Genomic DNA, 22581 nt, shown 5'->3' with positions numbered 1-22581 from the left:
CACATATGAAAAAAAGGTTCCCTCGACTTCTTTACACTTTCAACACGTATCTGATTCTGTTAGATAGATCTAAGCCAACCTACTCAGAGTTAAATACCATCTAGGGATCATTTTTAATTCTCTTTCAGTGAGTAACGTGCAGTAAATTTCAAGTCACTTTTCCAAAGTTTCTCCCAGAGGTTGAAATCTATATTGTGTCCTATATCTATTGCCCAGTGTGTCACTGAAGCTTTCACAAGTTCATCTTTTGTTTCCCATTCTAATAAAAATTTACACATTTTAGACAGAAGTTTATCCTTATTTTATAAAAGTTATTTTTCAAATTGTGAGCTTTGGTCCAAAAATCCATTTTTAAATTCTAATTGAAACATATTGTATATCCAGTGATATTGTAGCCGATCCGTAACTTGGCTCCTTACATTTTCCATTGGTTTCAGTTCGGGTTCTCCCCCTGTAAAATCCAGCAGTTCCCTGTAGGTCGCCCACTGTCTATCCATATTAACTCTCTTAATTGTAATTTCCTCAATAGGAGATAGCCATAAAGGTGTTTTTATTTCCAGCAGATTCTTATATTTCTCCCAGACTCTATACAGATTCTTCCTAAGAATGTGGTTCATGAAACTCTTATAAATTTTAGCCTTCCCATATCAAAGACATACATGTCAGCTGAATTTTAAATCTTGGCCTTCTAAATCTAAACTGTCTGCATTGTCCAATACAATCAATTCTTTTAACCAACACAAACAAGATGCCTCATAATACAATTGCAGATCTGGCAGTACAAAGCCTCCTCTTTCTTTTGCATCTATCAGTATTTTATGTTTAATTCTTGGCTTTCCCCCGCCACATCAGTTTAGAGATATTTTCTTTCCATTCTTTGAATTATTTACAATTGGAATTGACTGGAATAAAAACAGCATCCTAGGGTGTATGTTCATTTTAATGGCTGAAATTCTACCTAACAGGGAGAGTTTCATTCTCCCCATATCTCCAGCTTTTTTCCGAACCTCTTTCCACAATTTAATATAATTATTTTCAAATAGGTTGAGATTCCTTACTGTCAGCCAAATTCCCAAAAAGCCGATGGTGTTGGGGTGGCCATAGCTGCGCACTGCCAGCCATCGGGGGGGGGCGCAACTCTCCCCCATGCCGCTGTGGGACAGCGATCCCCACAGATGCTTGGGAGTGAAGTTGCCCCCCTCCCAAGCCTCCTCGGGAAGAGAGTGATCCTCACAGAGGTTTGGGAGGCTTGGGAGGGAAGCTGCGCGCCCGCCAACCATATGGTTGGTGGGGCGCAGCTTCCGTCTTAAGCCTCTGAGGGGGTAGCTCTCCACTCGAGGAGGCTTGGGAGGGAAGCTGCACGCCTGCCAGCCTTATGGTTGGCGGGGCACAACTGGCAGGCGTGCAGGGAAAGGGGAGGCCGCCAGCAAAGCCAAGCAGCTCCCCCACTTGCTAGGGCACCCCTGAGAGGCTGGCGCCCTGGCGCGACACACCACTTAGCCCTATGGGAAAGATGGCTCTGCCCTCATAGTCCCTTCCAACTCTACAACTCTACGATTCTAGGTGGACAAGTCTATTTAGGGCTGCTTCCTACATTTCTATATTCTTCCTGTGCTCCTCAAGCTGATCATGCATTGAGCAGCTTTAATTTCTGAAGCAGGAGGGGCACAAGAAAAGGCCTTGGTGAATAAAGGGTGCCAAGCTCTGCTATCCCCCAGCCCAGCCCCAAGGGAAAGCTGTCGCCTCTTCCTCGCTGCTCGGTTGGCCAACTGCTCATCTGAGTATTAGCCTTTCATAACCTGAGGCTGAATTGTTTGGTGCTCGATAGCATTACCCGCACTCACCAGGGGCAGCACGGGAGAAACGGAAACAGCCCTTGAAGAACTTAACACAGACCTGAACTCGAGAGCATACAAATTATAGGCTCACAAAGCCACCGAGCACTATTAGAAGCACACGGAGTGCGAAGGTTCAAGTGAGAAGAGCTCCGTAAGCACAGCACAAATGATACAGGCTGTCTTTCCTCTCCCCTTTTGATTAGCACGCTTCCTGCATCAAAGAGTAATTGGACCTTATGTGACCCAGCTTCCTAGGGTGTTTCTGCTCTGAGAGCCTGCTGTTTCTCTCTCAAGATACTGGGTTAGAGAGCGGCAGGCGTACCACTTGCCTACGTTTTATTGCTGAACACATGAGTGGAGGTGGTAATTGAAGCTGGCGACATATTTAAGGGGCAGCTCGGAGGGCCTGCACACAGCCATCACTGCAGCTGTCCTCTAATTGCCTGATTAACTGGACGATTAATCGACTAATTGAAGCCCAGGCTGCGTCTGCATGACAAAAGGAGAGGAGGCCATGGTAAAAGAAATTAGCAGTCTTCCAAGAAGCAAGGGAGAAATATCCAATGGGTGATGGATGTGAGTGTCCTTGCAGGACAAGGAGGAAGATGTTCTAGTCGTGCAGCAGAATGAGGGGGGTAGAATCCCAAGGTGTTGGGGAAGACTAAGCAAAGTGCCATTTTTGAAGGCTCCCTATGATGGACAGAATAGGTTTCTTTTTATGGAGACACAACTGCATGTGTATTGGGAGCACAGAGGTGGTTCCTGTCCTAGAGAGTGGCAAAACCTGGAGGTCACATGGTGATCTTTTTTTTAATAAGATCTCCAGCCACAATCATGCCCAAGTTGGGTGCAAAACAGTAGTTCAACAATGCAAATGCCTTTTCACTGGTAGCTTGAACAGGTTCATGGGAAGAATGAGATATTGTTCTTAGAATAGGACAGTGTCTGGCTTGTAGAAAACAAATGCACAGATGAAGGTACAACGTGAAACTTCGGGGCCATGAAATCCCCTACATTTTATTCAGCTTACAGACATTTTTACGGGTTATGTTAAAAATTTCCATTCGTTTCTTGGAAGCCAGGAAATGGAGCAGCTCTGCCTAGCCAGGAAATTTGGCTGTGATCCTGCCTCCAAGCCCTACTCTAGTTGATCACCAATGCAAAACTATTGCCCTCTTTCCCAGGTGCCTTCCAAATGGACTTACTATTTTTGCACTGGAGCCCGGACTCAGGTGCTCTCCCCTACAGGAGGATGAGGTGGTTATGGGGAGAGAGAGTTGGGATTGGGCCCTGCGGAGCATAGCCTGCCCTCTTTCCTTCAGCTCCCCAATGTAAGACTTAATTCATTCCCCAAAGACCACAGCTAACCCTAGAGACTTTGTATGAAAATAAAAATCAGGGTTTTTTCCGCCTGCTTTTGTTCATTCAGTTCAAGTCACAATGTAGTGAAACAGAAGCCCCTTTTGCTTCTTCCACTGGAAGCACTTACAGAGAAAGCGGGGTCACAGCTGCTGCCCCCGTCATACATGCATTCATGCGAAGGTCCCAAGTTACCAATGCATGTACTTACTGTATGTATGTTGCCTTTGTCCATGCAACTGCACCTTAAATAGGCAAGTTGAATGACTGTGTAGACAATGCCTATAAATGTACAGTTTATATGCATGCAAACTTCAGCCAGATGTGCACGGTCAGCAGCAGCAAGCAGATGTGATCCCCATTTGTATATGCCAGGGATCAGCAAACTTTTTCAGCAGGTGGCCAGTCCACTGTCCCTCAGACCTTGTGGACGGCCGGACTATATTTTGAAGGGGTGTGTGTGAATGAACGAATTCCTATGCCCCACAAATAACAAAGAGATGCATTTAAATAAAAGCACACATTCTACTCATGTAAAAACATGCTGATTCCCAGACCATCCACGGGCCGGATTGCGAAGGCAATTGAGCCGGATCTGGCCCCCAGGCCTTAGTTTGCCTACCCATGGTATATGCATTGCCCTTGTTTACGCATAATGCTAAAGCATGCTGGACTAGATGGGCTATTGGCCTGAGTTATGTTCTTAACTCATGGTTTGCTAAACAAAGCATGTCTTAGTGTTATGTGAGAACCAGGTCATTCTGTTGAACATGTGACAGAGGCTCAAATTCACCATTCTTGAAGCATGCAGTAGACTTCAGACTTGCCTCCCTCTTCTTCAAAGCAGCCACAAACGTAAGCTTTTAATTCAGGTGAGCCACGGCTGATATCACCCAGAAGCTCAGGGTCCTAAGGTCCAGCTACTTTTAGTGTGTCTGGGGCAGCCTATTATGCTGCAATCTCCAGTTCTGAGGGAAGGCAATTAAAATTAAATAGACTTTTACAATCATCGGCAAAAGGGCAAAAAGTGTAGGCAGAAAGATGAGCTGTTCCAATTGTTATGGGGGACAAATCTGTTGTTCGTGGAGGTTAGAATTATGGAAGTGCATTCTGTATGGCAACAAGGCTGTATTTAATCGCATTTGCTCAGGAGTGGAACATATAGAATATTCCCATTTCACTGGAAAGGAAACTATTCTTCTCAAATCCTGAATCACCTACATATAAGTTGGACCTTATGAAAATTCACAGAGGAACTGGGGTAGTAATTGGCCTCAGAGGAGGAAGCACAGTGGGAGCATCAAACAGTCTGATGTAATCATTGTAACCACATCATAAATACCACAGTCATGCGGATCTGAACATCAAAAGTAGTTTTGGATGTATGAATGATTTCAGGATCCAGCACTGAAAGACATAGAGCTGCGGAGGAAGTCCAGTTGTGTGTGTGTGTGTGTGTGTGTGTGTGTGTGTGTGTTGGTAATAAATAAATAAAAGCACCATCGGTAGGAGGTGAGTGCAAGAGTTGTCTGGTTTTAAAAGGCTTGCTTTCACACATGCAAATCTTTAATTAAACCTACTCATAAAACTATAATGAACCGTTCATTTAATTAAATGGGGTGAGTCATTTCATTAATTTTTAGCAAACTGCAGAGCCGCTGTGTTGCCCTCATCTGCTGGAATTCAAAGGGAAGAGATGAACTGTTTAAAGGAAATTATCTTTTCTTGCATGGGGTATTTCAGTGGCTCCTTTGTTTTTCAAATGCACATGCGACTTGTTGGCTTTTGTTTAAACACACTACACACTTTGATTTCGAAAACTTTGTTGTTGTTGTTTTACCCCTTGAAGTCACGCCTGTTTTTGTTTCTTGGTTATGTCACCCTCCTAACCTAGCTGCCCTACTCCAGGATGTAACGGATCAGGACACATCCGGGGGAAGTACGCAAGACACAGGAGGTGAGTTTTGGTCACCATCACCAACATGGCTGCCATTGTTGCCATCCTCATCAAATCCTCCAACCTGTCACATCTGGAAGAGCTTACCTATGCACTGTGTTTCTTCCAGGCCTCTTTCAATTCATTGCATGCTGATTAAGGATGAGCAAATCTGCCAGTTTTGGTTTCTCTCAGTTTCTCACTTTTTCAGTCTTAAATCCAGGCCTCCGTATCAGTTTGTGATGTTTATCTTTTTTACGTCTTCATGAAAATTCATCAACGTTTTGATGCCGATTTCTCCTAAGACACATTGTTGTGTGCAATTTTGCCTGATATACGAAATATTTTTTGCAAAGCGTATTTTCCCAACTATAATGTATTTTTGTGTGTTATTCTCACCAATGTTATTTCTGTGCACACTGTAGCTTAGTCCATGCATTTCTATGCTTGGCTAAAGAACCACACTGCCAAATTCAGAGAAGTGTAAATATCAAAGGATGAATGTGTTATAGTCTGCATATTGTTTCAGAAAGTGCAAATTAGGTAGATTTCACTTTTAAATACAAACCAAATCCCTCCTAACTGGCTTGGGGTTCTCCAATATCACACTTGATGATAGTAGTCCATTGAAATTTTCCAATCAACAATGGGAGCTATGGGTAGGTTAGATATTGTCAGGGGCTCAGGGACAGAGGCACAGGGGAGAGAGGAGATGGAGAGCGAAGGGGAAGGATCTGAGGGCAGCATAGGGGAGTATGACAGTGACCCGAGAGATTCCATGAGCTTCTCCAGCGAATCAGAAGATTCCCAGAAGGAGGCGCCGATGGTCAGGGCGAGGGGGGTCCCAGGGGACACACACCAGAAACAGGGGGCCAGCGGGGACTCCCAAAGCAGCAGCTGGAGATCAGGACCAGCTTCCCCACCAGAGCAGAGTGGGGGGGAAGAGTCCCAGGTGTCAGGTCCAGCTAGCCCCCCCCGAAGGGGGAAGCAGTGACAGGAGCAGTGTAACGGTCAGGAGGAAGGTTGCCGGCTGGGCGTGCGCGCCAAGTTCGAATGTACAGGCGTGTGAGACAGCAGAAAACCCGGATTGGGAACCAGGTCCTAAAGCCCGCCGGAGGCAGGGGGAAGACTCAGGGGACTCAGCGTCAGAAGAGTCTAGGAAGGGCGAAACCCCAGCTGACAGGCAGACCCAGAGGCGCAAAGAGCAAAGGAAGAGGTGGAGCAAGGCTAGAGTCTTAAACTGGTGTATGGGGGGAGGAGACTCAGACGGAGCTTCAGCGGTCTAGAGTTTCAGACGTAGAGCTGCACGCTGCTGATGTGAAAGACAAACTGAACTTCAATAAAGATTCTTGTATATAACAACGAAGTGGCGTTGGTCCTTTGTGAGCTGGGACCTAGGGCAGCTCTGACAGATATGAATATTTTTGACTCAGAAATTATTGATAGAGGTTAATGAATTAAAAAAATTATGGTACAGACAAAGTTGATTCGGAAAACTGTTTCTTCCTCTCTCATAAAACTGCAGCTTGGGGTCAGCCAATGAAATCTATTCAGGAAAGATAAAATGCATTACTTCTTCATACAACACACAATTCATCTGTGGAATTCACTGCCACACATCATGAGGATGACAGCCACTAGCCCTAGATGGGAATAATAATAATAAATAATGATGATGATGATGATGATGATGATGATGATAATAATAATAATAATAATAATAATAATAATAATAATAATAATAATAATAATAATTTATACCCCGCCCTCCCCAGCCAAGACTGGGCTCAGGATGGCTAACACCAGATATAAAACAATTGATTGAAATACAACTTTAAAAACAAGATTAAAATACAACATTAAAATGCAGCCTCCTTTCAGTAGAAACTCAAATCAAAAACTTTTTGGGGGAGGAAAACGTCAAGTCTTCACCAAGGCCAACTATCCAGACTGGTCCTACGTGGGCCAGAAAAAAGCCAGGGAAGTCCCCAAATAGGAGTTCCATCACAGGAGGAGAAAGGAAAAAAGAAAGAGGGGGAGGGAATCAAATTGATTCCAAGCCGAAGGCCAGGCAGATCAACTCTGTCTTACAGGCCCTGTGGAAAGAAATCAGATCCTGCAGGGCCCTGGTCTCATGAGACAGAGCGTTCCACCAGGCCAGAGCCAGTGTTGGAAAAGTCCTGGCTCTGGTTGAGGCAGGAGACAAATTAGCAGGAATATAAAAACACAGGAAGCTACTTCATCCTGAGTCACACTATTGGTCCATCTAGTTCAGCTGACTTGCAGTGGCTTTCCAGGATTTTGGGCAGGGAGCATTTGCATCCCTACCTGAGGATGCTGGGGATTGAACCTGGGACCTTCTGCATTTGGATCACATGCTCTGCCACTGAGCTACAGCCCCTGGAGGCATTTTTCTATCAACAGCTGGTAGACATGAGAGCCTCCATGTTCAGAGCTAGCATAGCTATGAGCACCAGTTGCTGGCAGTGAGGAGGACTGTGGTTTCCATGCCTTCCTTGTGGACTCCCAAGTGGCCGGACACTATTGGAAACAGGACGCTGAACTAGATGGAAATTTGATCTTCTCTGGCAGGGATCTTCTGACATTCCTGTGTTTTCTGGTAATCACTTCTGAGACCTTTAACAGCTCTGGGTACCAAAATGTGTGGTTACTAGGCAGCCACCAACTGCTTTGCCTTCCCCTTTTCCAGTACGGGAAAGAAGTTGTTCTGTGGCTTTGAGCTTAGCGATGTGAAAGGAAAGCAACAGCATTCCTTGCTGTGGGCCTCAAGTCCCTAGAGCCTCAAAACAACTTTATGGGGTTGGTCTTGAGCTAACATTGACCTCTCTTCAGATATTCTGGTATCAAGTCTCCAACAACAGTGACAGCTGCAGTGAAATTGCTATGGTGTGGAATTTGGCGTGTCATCTGACAAGTGACAGCTTGGCTACCTGTCTCACTGAAAGCCAATGCTTAAAGTAGCTCAGGAGACCTTGAAGAACTGGAGATCAGTTTATATATAGGGAGAAGTCTGTTTAAGTGCAAAACAGTTTGTACTACTCAAGAATGTAAAGCATGGGGAGGAGGGCTAACTTTTTTATTAACTAGCGCCATTTATCCAACACAGTGCTTTGCAAAGAAAAGGTTTGCAAGGTCCCTGCCCCAATGAGCTTACACTCTTGTAGACATAGAAAAACAACGCATCAAAAGGGTGAAGTGCGGGATATGCATTTATTTCATTTACAAATACTTTGGCTCAGTTATAGTACAGTATCAGGAGAACAGTGGTACCTTGGTTGTCAAATGTAATGTGTTCCGGGAGTCCGTTCGGCTCCTGGAACCATTCGAAAACCAAGGCGCGGCTTCCGATCGACTGCAGGAGCTTACTGTACTCTAGCGGAAACCGCGGAAGCCACATCAGACGTTCAGCTTCCAAAAACCGTTTGCAAACCAGAACACTTACTTCCAGGTTTGCGGCATTTGGGAGCTGCTTTGCTTGGGAGCCAAGCCGTTTGACAACCAAGGTACTACTGTACTACTACCATGGCACAAATCAGAGAGTGGGGATTATCTGTTGCTCCTTGACTTGTGTACTTTGGGTGGCATATGTGAAAAGGCTCTAATGAAGGTACTGGTGTACAGTGGTACCTCGGGTTACATATGCTTCAGGTTACATACGCTTCAGGTTACAGACTCTGCTAACCCAGAAATAGTACCTCGGGTTAAGAACTTTGCTTCAGGATGAGAACAGAAATCGTGCAGCGGTGGCACAGTGGCAGCGGGAGGCCCCATTAGCTAAAGTGGTGCTTCAGGTTAAGAACAGTTTCAGGTTAAGAACGGACCTCCAGAATGAATTAAGTTCTTAACCCGAGGGACCACTGTACTCTCCAGTGAGCAAGCAAATGAGAAATTATCTTTGTCACTACTGGCCCAGGCACAGTAAGGGGAGCAAAATTCAATCAGAAAATAAGAAGATACGTACTGCTGGATCTGGAAAACAGAAGCAGGAAGAAGGGCTCCTTCCTTCCTCCTCCAGCATCTCTCATGGAGTTTAGCTCCAGACGCGTTACATCAGCTAGAAACAAAGGGAATGGCTGGTTTCATGCCTTCAAATTGTTTCAATTAATCAGAGAGTGACAGTTTCATCAAATGTCCAGAATGAAGCCATTACCTAAACATTGCAAATTAAAATAAAAAAATTCCTTCCAGTAGCACCTTAAAGACCAACTAAGTTAGTTCTTGGTATGAGCTTTCGTGTGCATGCACACTTCTTCAGATACACCATGCTGAAAGGAGAGCCATAGATAATCTCAGAAACAACCCAGACATTATAATTTAAGAAGCAGACAAAGGTGGAGCTGTCGTCATCTGTATATCTGAAGAAGTGTGCATGCACACGAAAGCTCATACCAAGAACTAACTTAGTTGGTCTTTAAGGTGCTACTGGAAGGAATTTTTTTATTTTGACTATGGCAGACCAACAAGGCTACCTATCTGTAATTGCAAATTAAGACACATGTACTTCAGCCAGTCTAGCCGGTTAGCTCTCGGGAAGCCAGTGCGTTACAGTGACAAAGCTCACTCTCTCTTCCTCCCCTGTTTTTTTTAGTTTACAAAGCTGCCCCCTCGCAAAGAAGAGGAAACTTCAAGGTGCAGAAGCAGAACATCTGGCGTCCAAGAGGAAATCCCACCCGCTTAAGTTAGCCCTCGATGAAGGCTACAGCATTGACAGCGATGGCAGCGAAGAGGCGGAAGCGAAAGAGGAGTCTGTGACGGACGACTCCGAGGGCACGCTGGAGGAGGAAGAGGCAGAAGCAATAGACCAAGAGGAGAGCTGCAGCAGCTGTCCACCGGGAGAAGGTGCTTTATTTCATTATTGGCTCGACTGCAAAGATTTATTTCGTGGGTAGGAATAAGAAAGGGAACGTTGACAATCTACAGAGTGATAGCTCCTCTAAATAATATGTAGATGCTGTCGTGGTAGACATAGAGGACATGCTAGCCAAGGAAGCTAGACATAAACTTTATTGGGCTCTCTCCAACACAAATCTAACAGGAAACTCCTGACTCCACCCAGAAGATGCAACTAAGTCCAGTGCCACCTAGTGACACTATCCACATATCTTATTCGGTTGCAGGTCGCTTCAGGTTGCCTTGGGCATGATAAAGCAAATAAAGATAACAAATTTTAGTAGGAGTAGTAGTAATATTTTAAAAAATAAATCAATATTTCACTATTTTTAAAAGGAACATTTAAAATGTGGAACATTTGATGCTTCAGGTATTCAGCCACGAATCTCTAAACCTGAAAGGTTTCTAAATAACTCAACCAGAGGAAGGTACAATCTGAGTAGTAACATTGCTATGGGTGGAATGAAACTCACTGGGTGACCTTGGGCCAGTCACTGCCTCTCAGCCTAACCTCCCTCACAGGGTAGTTGTGGAGATCCCAGTATGTTTCTGAGCACAATTCAAAGTGTTGGTGCTGACCTTTAAAGCCCTAAACGGCCTCGGTCCAGTATATCTGAAGGAGCGTCTCCACCCCCATCGTTCTGCCCGGACACTGAGGTCCACCTCCGAGGGCCTTCGGGCGGTTCCCTCACTGGAGAGGCCAAGTTACAGGGAACCAGGCAGAGGGCCTTCTCGGTAGTGGCGCCTTCCCTGTGGAACACCCTCCCACCAGATGTCAAAGCGATAAACAACTACCTGACATTCAGAAGACATCTGAAGGCAGCCCTGTTCAGGGAAGTTTTTAATATGTGACATTTTAGTGTATTTTTCATCTTTGTTGGAAGCCGCCCAGAGTGGCTGGGGAAACCCAGCCAGATGGGCGGGGTACAAATAATAAATTATTATTATTATTATTATTATTATTATTATTATTATTATTATTATTATTATTAAATGAGGAGGGGGAGAACTCTGTATGCCACCTTGAGCTCCTTCCAGGAGAAAGTCGGATAGAGTTGCAATAAATAAAATAAACCCAACATCATGCTATTTAATTTTAATTAGTTCCAATATTCGCGAGACCATTGGGGCCTATTTTGCACTATCCACTTTGTGCCTGGGGGCCAGAGGGGGAGACAGGCATACCTTTGCTTGACCCTAGTTACATTAATGATAATGCAGTATGTGCTTTCAAGATGTTACCAATCCATTAGCACCTCTTCTGTCATTAGCCACTAGAACCTTTTCATTAACTGCAATGGGCACCAGTTCACCCAAAGACTCGTTGGCACAGCAACGAGAGAACTATTGGCAATAACCAAAGTTATTGCCTTGCTTAGCTTGGGGAGCCCAGATTCATTGCTTTCCCCCATGTAAATGAAGGCAACGCTGTACGTTTCCATTGACAACATCCTTCTGTGTGATATTTTCCGCACATAAATATCAGTCTAGAGAGGCATTAGACAAAGCACACAAGTATCTAGTTGATGACTTCTGGAGGCATCCTGGGGAAAATAAATGTCAGGCACTGATGTTCATCTCATCAGAGGGAACAGTTTTAAGAAAGAAAACGGTCTGTTTACCTGCCATGGCTGAATGCTATAAATATGGCCACACCAGGAGTGTAATAGCAAGGCACGGGTTTCAATCAAACCTTTAAAATGGGCTATTTAAATGTTTATGTGGGGGGGTGTCCCCCAGCTATTCTTCCCTGCTTAAGTTGGGTGGCCACTTTTCAATAAGTGGGGGGGAAATTGGACATGGGTTACCATACGTCCAGATTTTCCTGGACATTTCAGCAATCTCCGTCCGGTCACTGATTCTAATGGCAGAATCCCAACGATGTCTGGGAAATTCTAGACGTATGGCAACCCTATCTTAAGGGCCAAAGCCCCAAGCCACAACAGAATATAGCACCCAGCCTGCTCCAGACCAGCTGCAAGAGAAAACTGCAAAGACCTGATGAAGAGAGCACAGCAGAGGTTATATTTTCTGAGAATCCTCCGGAAAAACAATCTCTCAAAGGACCTGTTGATGGCATTTTACCATTGCACTGTGGAGAGTGTATTAACTTATGGTCTCTGTGTGTGGTTTGGGAGCTGCACGGCCAGGGAAAAAACAATGCTGTCCAGGGTTGTAAAGACTGCAGAGAGAATACAGTGGTGCCTCGCAAGACGAAAAGAATCCGTTCTGTGATTCTCTTCGTCTAGCGGTTTTTTCGTCTTGCGAAGCAAGCCCATTGAAGGATTAGCGGATTAGCGCTATTAGCGCTATTAGCGGCTTTTAGCGGCTTATCTGCTGATCGGATCAGCTGATAAGCAGCTTAGCGGCTTAGAAAAAGGGGGGAGGGGGAAAAACCAGCAGGAACTCGCAAGACATTGTCGTCTTGCGAAGCAAGCCCATAGGAAATTCATTTTGCGAAGCACCTCCAAAACAGAAAACTCTTTCGTCTAGTGAGTTTTCCGTCTTGCGAGGCATTCGTCTTGCGGGGCACCACTGTAATTGGGTGCAGTCTTCCCACCTTAGATCAAATCTATGCTGTCAGGTGCCATAAGAAAGCTGCAAAGATAGTGCAGGATAGTGCGCACCCCGGAAATGATCTCTTTCAGCTTCTGCCTTCTGGAAGAAGGTATAGGGTTATAAAGACCAGGACTAGCCGCCTGAGAAACAGTTTCTACCCAAATGCAATTCTGCTAGGTGGGCAGGCGCTGGGACCGAGCAGCGGGAGCGCACCCTGCCGCGGGGATTCGAACCGCCGACCTTTCGATCGGCAAGCCCTGTCTTATGTAGATTTTTCAATTTCATTGTTCCGTATGGGACAGTGACAATAAAGATATTGTATCCTATCGTATCAAGAAATAATTGCCAACTCTTTTATTTCTAGGCCAAATATCAGAAGGAACTCTTGCAGCCAAGGGGCAGGTGTCCAAAAGCGAAGGACAGGTCTCCAACACTGGGGAGGACGTGCACTTGCTACATGAAGGAGCAGCGGAGGAGGAAGAGGAGGAGGAAGAAGAAGAAGAAGAGGAAGAGGAAGAGGAGGCAGTTGAGGAGGAATGTGAAAAGGAGATCATCATCCAAACGGAGGATGCGGAAGAAGTCATTGAGGTCACCAGTGAACGCAGTAGCGATTTGTGCCTGGAACATCGGGATGATGAGGTGAGCTATGAGGAGTCTTGCAAATTGCAAAAGGAGGAAGAAGATGAGGAAGAGGAGGAGGAAGACAATGAAGAGGAGGAGGAAGATGAAGAGTATGAGGAAGAGGAGGAAGAGGAGGAGGAGGAAGAAGAGGAGGAGGAGACATCGACTGCAGTGATCTGTGAAGAAGCTCCTCACACATCTCAGGACTCCCCAAAAACCCACTGTGAAGGACAGATAGTCGGCTCCAAGCCTGAGTATTCTGTCATTGTGGAGGTGAGATCAGACGATGACAAGGACGATGATTGCCACTCCCAGAAATCCACTGTGACTGATGAATCTGAGATGTATGACATGATGACCCGGGGGAACCTGGGTCTTTTGGAACAGGCCATTGCTCTGAAAGCTGAACAGGTTAAGGTTGTGAGAGAGCCTGGCCAGCAGCTGGCCGGGGAGCATGTGAAACTTTTCCAGGTCGAGGACAAGCAAAACAAAGCCCTGGACTCCATCAGAAAGAGCTACTACAGCAAAGGTGAGGACGTTGTCCTTCCAGTGGGAAATAAACTGCTATCCCCACCCCCCAGTGGCAATGAAAATGAGTTTGGTAGGGCCTGGGAACCCCGTTCCTATAGATCTGTAACATCTGGATGCCCCTATGTCCCCACCAGCCCACCATTCTCAGGGCCAATGCAAAGTTTGAATGGTTCCAGTAAATACAAAATAATCAGAGGATGGTGGAACAGAAGTAACCCATCTTCTGTCATGCTGTCTCTGTGAAGCCTAATGGAAAGAAACAAATGGTCCCTGCAATGGTTTGGTCAATGGTTGTTTCTGCAATGGTGCTGCCATATTGTATTCTGCAACTTTCATTGGCTGCTGTTTTGTGTTGACCTCAGTACCCTACTGTGTGCTCCTATAAGTGACAAAGGAGTAAAACCTTCAGAGTCTGCATACGCTTGAATATTCCCCCCACTCCTACTCTAGGGAGAGTGCTTCTTTCAGATGGGTGTTGCTTGTGGGATCAGTGTTTCTCATGAGTTTTTTTTGCAGCATCCAAATGAAGTCATTGTCACCCAAATGCCAGCCTGTGTTTTTCCTGCATTTAATCCAAATTTACCCTTTCTGGGGGGAATCCGATAAGATTAAAAACAAAAACACCTGTTGCCAGCAATATCTTATTGACCCATTAAGCTCCTATCTGGAAGCACCTGGGGAATCCTCCCTCCATACAAGCCCTGCTGGATCGGTTGTCCAACATCCAATCCAATATTCTGTTATCACGGTGGTCAACTGATCCGTTGCCCACAGGAATCCCACAAGCGATGAGTGCACAATAGCTCTCCCCAGCTACTGGCATTTAGAGGTACACTCTTTCATATACAGGAGGTCATAATGATACTGGAGAATAGAGTTTCCCATAGGCTCATTGGGACTATTCAGTGAAGCAGTTCGCAAGAAGGTTTGGGGCAAACAAACATCCTAAGCATTCTTCATACAATTCTAATTCACCTGGGAAACTCATTGCCGTTAGACATGCCAACAGACTCTAGCACAGATGACTTTCAGGAAGGATTATCTTCTTTCTTCTTCTTTGGCGATCACTCATAGCCAAGTAAGATTGTCTTCCATAAACACGGTCTTAACAGTGAGTCCGTAAGTGACTATGGAGGCCAATTCTGGATCCACACGTCCTTCCACAGTGGGGACATTGGTTCCCGGGCAGGAGTTGATCACGGTGTGGATTTGCCAAGCGTGTCTTCCTCTTAGCATGTTTCTCCCTTGCGTCCTGAGTTCGAGCGTCTTCAAAGCCCATGACACCTTTGGTAAAGGCTGTTCTCCAACTGGAGCGCTCGCAGGCCAGTGTTTCCCAGTTGTTGGTGTTTATACTACATTTTTAAAGATTTGCCTTGAGAGAGTCTTTAAACCTCTTTTGTTGACCCCCAGCATTACGCTGTCCATTTTTAAGTTCAGAATAGAGTAGTTGCTTTGGAAGACGATCATCAGGCATCCGCACAACATGACCAGTCCAACAAAGTTGATGTTGAAGAATCATTGCTTCAAAACTGGTTATACCAGTTCATGGAAGATAGATCAATTGATGCACATGAGCCACAGTGGCATAAAATACACCCAGGGGGTGGGTGACTATCTCAGTAACACCTTGCTTTTTAAGGGGGTCTTGGGGGAGATCCTGAATTAGAGTGATTTGGGCTAATCCATCAATCCATTCCTTTAAATTCTTTGTTCTTATGTCCATAGGATTGCAATCCAGTAGGACAAGTGGCTACTTGCATGACTGCAGCTTAAATTGATCCATAGAATCAGACTGTAGGAAACACAAACCTGCATATGAGCTTCGTTCTATCATGGGTTTTAGGGGTAGTGATAGGTAACAATATCTGAAGAGCTACCTATCTTTCCCAGAGCTGTTTGGTACTATTGGCTGACTCTTTCCCACTGATCTTTTGTTGTTGTCATTGAGATGTACATTTACTGTCCCTCTGGACTGGTGCCCCCCACCCTAGTGCCTGCCAGATGTTTTGGAAGACAACTGCCATTGGCGCCAGCCACCATGACGGGCACTAGGTTGGGGAAGGCTGGTCATGAATTGTGTAAGTAAATTTTCACCTGAAATGAAATGCAAAAACAGATTCAGAGTATTCTTAATAAGACTGGTTTGATTTTCTCGTGGACTTTTTTGCACGTCTCATGATGTTCTTCCTGCACCCTCTCCTCCCTGCATTGCCTAGATCCTTCAAGACCCGAGAAGCGAGAAATCAAATGCCCAACCCCTGGCTGTGATGGCACAGGGCATGTCACGGGGCTGTACCCTCACCACCGCAGTTTGTCTGGCTGCCCGCACAAAGACAGGATCCCTCCAGAGAGTGAGTGTGACTTGGAGTTATTTACAGGACAGAAACAGTCCAGCTTCTTCTTTTGCAAGAAATACTACTGCTGTATGAATGAATGAATGAATGAATGAATGAATGAATGAATGACAAATCCATCATCTCCAGTGAATGTGGAGAAGGGGGACGGGGTGTTCCAGGTGCAGCAAGGCAAAGGTGAAAATGGAAAAGAGAACAGAACAGTTGGGTCCAGTTACAGATAGTGTTTTACTACAAAGGAATTTCAGAAATAGACTGGAAAGAGAAGCTGCTGAATTGCAACTCATTACCAGACTTAAAACCATGGAGAGACCTGGTCTGAACAAAGACATTGGATTCTTATCTCATTATACATGACTAAGCCATTTTTCACCTTCTCACCCCTTGCCTTTTCCTGTAAGACCTATTGCAGTCGTTAAGAGTCGTTAACAGGCTCATCTCAGCTATCTGCCAATCTCCCATTCCCACCACCCTTCTGAGTAATACCCCTCCCCACCTTCACACTATATAGAAGGATCTGGCAACTTCTGTTTCAGTGTATCAGAAGAAGTGTGCATGCACACGAAAGCTCATACCAAGAACTAACTTAGTTGGTCTTTAAGGTGCTACTGGAAGGAATTTTTTTATTTTGAGAACAGTTGGGTGGCAGCTGAGCAAGCAGGGAAGACAGGAGGGTCTGTGACCAAGTTGCTTCTGCAATGTTCTGGACCAACCTTTCTCAACCTGTGGGTCCCCAGATGTTGTTGGGCTACAACTCCCATCACCCCTAGCTAGCAAGGCCAGAGCTCAGGGATGATGGGAGTTGTAGTCCAACAACATCTGGGGACCCACAGGTTGAGAACCGCTGTTCTGGATGCTTGAAGGCCAATCCCATGCCTGCTTACTTGGAAATAAGTCCCATTGAAGAAAATGGGACTTCTGTTTCCTGCAATTTGCTACCAAATAAGTATAAAAGGACTGCACCCTTCAATAAAGTGATATCTTCCTTAATATGCTTGCATGTATGCAGGTAGACCCAAATTAATATCTGTTTTCTCTAAGTAGACATAATTTTGCAATGCAGTAAGCATTTAGGCTGTTATACTAACCGCTCAGTATGCCTGCTTAGTCATCAATGAATTTCAAAATGAGAAAGTCGATTTAAATCAATTGCTTACACCAAGTAGGTGTAGCTTCCTGGTTATTTAAATCATGGTTTAAAACAATAATTTAAATGGACTCAACTTAAGTCAACCCACCTGCAGTCAAAATTGGCCACATTCACTACATTTCCAACGCTTTCAGTGGGCAAACATGTTTGCCCTCTTGTGGCACAGTGTCTGAAAAATTGCCAAAAGGATTATTTAAAAAAAAATGCTGCCCAAAATGTTTTTAAAAACCACCCATACCCCTTTATGCTCACCCCTATGTTCAAAAAAGACATGACAATGGCTTACAAAATGCCCTTAATGTTAAGTTGTGATCTCAACATCATTTTGATGACTGCGTGCCCATCGCACTCATTTATGCTAGGCACTGTAGCACACTAGTTAAGAGACTGAGCTGTGAGCTAAGCTAGTTTTTCACTTCAGCTATGAATTCATTCAGTCGCCTCAAGCAAACCACTGTCTCTTAGTGCACATCCACACAAGTTGTAAGCTAAAGGAAGTTGTGTGGTAAGCCTTTCCCCCCAAAAAAAAAACTTTGAGAAAGTTCTTTGGGCAGCCCAATGATGGGGGGGTCATTTTCCCTCTCCCACCCCCACCCCTAAAATGGCCAAAAGCGGGGATTGCAACATATTTTTTCATTGCTCTGCTTATGCATATACAGTACTTAACTGTCTTCCAGTGAATTAAGTGGAATTTTAGACTGATCATCTTCTGCTGAATTCGGCTGCTAGCAGTCATAAGATAGTTGCCATAGCTCTCAGCTTGCTACACCCCTGTTTTCTTAAACACAAAGTGAGGATAAGCCACCTCTGAAAACACAGTTTCTTAGAAAGTATTCCATCTTGTCTGGAATGAATCAGACACTTCATTCCTACTGATTTCCATGAAATGTTAAAGAGGGAAAGAGAGATGTTTGCAAATTATCTTTTCCCTCTTTTTTAAAAATGCAAACAGTATGTATGAGGCAGGCGTGGCAAAACACAAAGGAAATGGAAAAGTCAACTTTTTCCTGCTATTAAATATAAATTGGTATTGGAAAGTTTCATATACTTTCTCCCCAAAGGGCAAATGTTTGTTATTTGTGGGTTTAATTCATGTCTTCATAACAACATCACAGGAATCGCTGTGTGCACATATGAAAATAAAGTGAAAATCTGCCTTATCAGTTCACTTCAAAGGTTTTAGACTTGAGGGGAAATAAGACAAGGGGACATCAGTTATTTTCTCATATGTGTGATTTTTTTTAAAAAAAAGAACTGAAAAACAAATTAATTCCTTTGCTTTTAAGGTCATCACCGCAGGAGGTAGTAATCCTGAAGATTAAAAATATTTTAAAAAAACAAAACAAAATAAGAGACTATAGATAATTCCAATTGCTTAAAAGTACCTGAAACAGATAGGCAGGAGAAGCGCAATGCAGTAGGAAATAAAGTAATATACGTTTTTATCTTATTTTTTAAATTCACATTTTAACTCATTCTATTACAGGAACAAAAAACCTTGCATGTGGCTTCCAGGGCAGGGAGTTCTGCAGAAAGGGCTGTGCTCTGGGGCATAAGACCAGGGTTATGCAGGGTAAAGGTAAAGGTAGAGGGAGCCCTGACCATTAGGTCCAGTCGTGACTAACTCTGGGGTTGCTGCGCTCATCTCGCTTTACTGGCCGAGGGAGCCGGCATACAGCTTCTGGGTCATGTGGCCAGCGTGACTAAGCCACTTCTGGCGAACCAGAGCAGCGCACAGAAACACCGTTTACCTTTCCGCCAGAGCAGTACCTATTTATCTACTTGCACGTTGTCATGCTTTCGAACTGCTAGGAGCAGGGACTGAGCAACGGGAGCTCACCCTGTCACAGGGATTCAAACTGCCGACCTCCTGATCGGCAAGTCCTAGGCTCTGTGGTTTAACCCACAGCGCCACCCACTCATTGGTTAAATTTTTGGTTGGTGGAGGGATGTGGTTGGCTGTGCCTGCCTTTCCAATGCTGCTGTTGCAAGGGAGTTCCGTTAAAGGAATCCAGGGGCTCGCCATGCTTTCGTCCGAATCCCTGGTGTGGGGCTTGGGCCGCGCAGGCCCCTGGGAGCATGTGGGGAGAGGTGAGAGTCTGGTGCCCAGCTCCACTTTCTCCCCAATATTGTTTTCCCTTACTGGCCCCAGAGTTGGCCACGACTGAACCTAATGGTCAGGGGTCCCTTTACCTTTAACCACAGCCTTACAAGTTGTGGTGATTTGCTACGCAGTGGGCAAAAACCAAATGGCACCAGCCAATCAGCCAAATGGACAATATTCCCACCAGGCCCCTGCCCCAAAAGCAGACGACCCCATGACAGGCATAGCAAGGTCAAATGCAAAAAGCTCTAAATTAGGGAGGGTGGGCGGGTGATCCGGTGCAGTCAGCGAAAGAGAACGCCCAATGCTGCGTGCTCAGTATATAAAACCCTTGGTCCATCCCACAAATTGTCAACAACAAAATTTCCCCAGTAACTCAAACAGCCAAATCACTGCTATGGCCACCCATACGATCCCACCCAACAGCAGAGGCGTAGCCTGTCAGACCCCCACCACAACATGTGCTCTCCATGAAGGGGAACACGCTTTACCAGCTTTGGTTGGTGCAGCTGAAGGATATGGAATGAGCCCAAACAACTGCTTGTTTTCTGAGACCTGATGAACCGTCTGTTTTCTTTCTTTCTTTAATCGTGTTGTGGTTTTTCCCCTTCCTCCTCTGCATTCCCCCCCCCTTTCCTTCCTTTATAATAAAGTCTTGGCCATGCACGAGAATGTATTAAAATGCCCGACGCCAGGGTGCACCGGACAAGGCCACGTGAACAGCAACCGCAACACTCACCGAAGGTATGTGATTCACAGCAAGAGCTCCAAGTTATCCTAGAGCCAATTTAGAAACTGTTCAGCATAGGACAACAGAAGTCTTGGGTTCAAGAAGGCATCTTGGGGCAGAAAAAGGCAGATAACTGTTAAATTGTGGGTGAACACATCAGACGACACAGCGATTCTTCAAACAGCTCTTGTTTATTCACAGGCCAGGACAGAACTGAACTGAAGGGTTCAGTCAGCCTGCTTATATAGAGCTCCAGTACAATGTAACTGTAACAATTTTCTAAAACTATCCAATCACTGAACATCACTTTCGATCCTTTATTTGCATAACTATCTACAGTATCCCCCTTCTGGCCCAGGGTGAGAACTTCAGTACATAACAATAACAAAAGCATAGCATTTGGTGATTGTACATCTAGCCCAGATACAAGCAGTGTGAACCTACAAGAAAGATGATAACAATTCTGCCCTACCACATGTAGGCACGTGCATGGAATGGTCAACACGTAAATGATATTTGCATAGCTTAATGGCAGTGTAGGAATTCTCTTGTACGATACAAAGCGGTTTCAGAAACAGATTCTATAGATTGTAAGACCTATTTGGGAAGGGAATGTGTTATATGGAAATGCATGTAAGAATCTAAGCAATCTCTAAAAAATGTTGCTTCCCTGGAAAATGTTAAGAGCAACAGGATCAGGTTAGGAACTGAACTCACTGGATCAAAGGTGTCACACATGGCACACACAGTTGCTCAGTTTGTTAAACGTTGTTTCCGCATTGGGCTGGGGACAAGAAACGTACCCTTTTTTGTGGGCCTAGATCAGAAGAGAAAAAAATAGATATGTTTCTTCAATTAATTGAGAAGATCAATTTGGCTTGAAGCACTAGCCAGCGAGCGAAGGAAAGTGAAATTAAATTCTCCACTGCTGCTGATGTGCAGAGCAAAAACTATGTTCCCTTTCTCAGTCCCTGTGGCCGGAGAGCTCCCAAACATCCTCCTCTCCCCTTCCTGCAGGTGATATTCAGATTCCCTTGCATGGTAAATGATCAGGTGTGGCAGGCACAGGGCAAACTTTTGGCACAATAGTGGCACAAGCCACTTTTGGGATGGATCTGGGTTCAGTCCTGCCATCAAGGTATCAGGAGCCTGGGCTGCATGTAGTAATTTGAGCATCAGATCTCATGAGTTGCTGTGATGCTCGTATAGAAAATAACATTGGGGTATAAGCAGCCGAAGAGCTGTGTCCAAAATCGCGCTAAGTGGCAAATTCTATCAAAACAAGGATTTCTGCTTTCCCTCCTCCTCCCTGCATGTCCCCCCCCCAAAAAAAAAATGTTCTGGGGGTTACCCCAACCCTCTGGAGCAGATTTGGGGAGGGTTTAGGATGTGCATTCAGGGATGAGAGAGGGGAAGGTTCCATTGTACGAGAGTAATGGAATGAGTGTATTGCATACTGACCTAAATCACTGTAACTGACTATGGTTGTCAAGTTGCAATGTGGAGAATTCTTTTTAACTTTAATTCTGTTGCCCAGTTTCTTGCAAGAGTTTTGTGGCTCGTCTCAACCTATGATTGCCGCCTGCCCTATCCAGTCCTCTCCTGCTGAAGCTAATTGGAATTTATTTTTGCCCCACGCCATGCAATTTTTCTTTATAGAGTATGTCCAGGTGGCAGCCTGCCAGCCCTAATTAACTGAACACATTTTTGCTGGATTACGCAAACATAGATTGCTTCCCAAAAATAAGATTGGTGGCCAGCTCAGCTTAAGTCCTGGACTATGGCATTCATAAAGCTGCTATCTACATTTCATATTGCTTCGGGGAAACAAAGGGTGGAATTCAACATCGCACTGTTACAATTGTCGTCATTGTTTTATTTTTCATTTCGTTTCTATACCGCTTTATATTTTAAAGAGAAAAAAAAACCTCAAAGCATGAACACATCAAATGAAACAATCCAGAATAAAACAAATTCAAGCTTCAAGGAAAGTATTTCAGATCCCTCTCTGTGTGTCATTTTGCTTTCTCCATATTTCGTTACCCACTTGATTTATGTAGCTGCCACATAGCAGAAGAACTCTAGGAAGACAGTGTGGTGTAATGGTTAGAGTGACAGACTCAAATCCCCACTTGGTCATGAAGTCATTGGTGCAATAATTTCTGCTCCCCGGATGGAACAACCTCCCCTCTCTTCCCTCTGTGTTCTGTTCTAGGGGTACTTCTGACACCCCCAGAACTTATATGGGGGAAGTAGAATCAGAGAGTTGGAAGAGACCCCAAGGCTCATCTATTCCAGCCCCCCTGCAATGCAGGAATCTCAGCTACAGCATCCATGACAGATGGCCATCCAACCTCTGCTTAAAAACCTCCAAGGAAGGAGAGTCTAGAACCTCCCGAAGGAGACCGTTCCACTGGGGAGGAGCTTTCACTGTCAGAAAGTTTTTGTATGTTTAGAAGAGAGGGGAAAGTCCAGTTTTGCTAGAAAG

General features: G+C 44.9%; 1 protein-coding gene across 4 annotated transcripts in view; it reads left to right on the top strand.

Annotated features, from left to right (window-relative positions):
• The window catches only part of MYT1 (myelin transcription factor 1), a 175697-nt gene that overhangs the window by 86738 nt on the left and 66378 nt on the right, over positions 1 to 22581 (top strand). For all 4 annotated transcript variants that reach the window (XM_082225857.1, XM_082225858.1, XM_082225856.1 and 1 more), the window contains exons 5-9: positions 5092 to 5154; positions 9743 to 9993; positions 12968 to 13753; positions 15972 to 16106; positions 20017 to 20107. In XM_082225857.1, coding sequence (XP_082081983.1) covers positions 5092 to 5154; positions 9743 to 9993; positions 12968 to 13753; positions 15972 to 16106; positions 20017 to 20107 — 1326 coding nt within the window. The remainder of the gene's footprint in view (positions 1 to 5091; positions 5155 to 9742; positions 9994 to 12967; positions 13754 to 15971; positions 16107 to 20016; positions 20108 to 22581) is intronic.

This window comes from Podarcis vaucheri (genome assembly GCF_965113315.1).
Source record: "Podarcis vaucheri genome assembly, chromosome: 6".
Taxonomy (NCBI): Eukaryota; Metazoa; Chordata; class Lepidosauria; order Squamata; family Lacertidae; genus Podarcis; species Podarcis vaucheri.
This window is presented reverse-complemented; position numbering and strand designations above follow the sequence as displayed.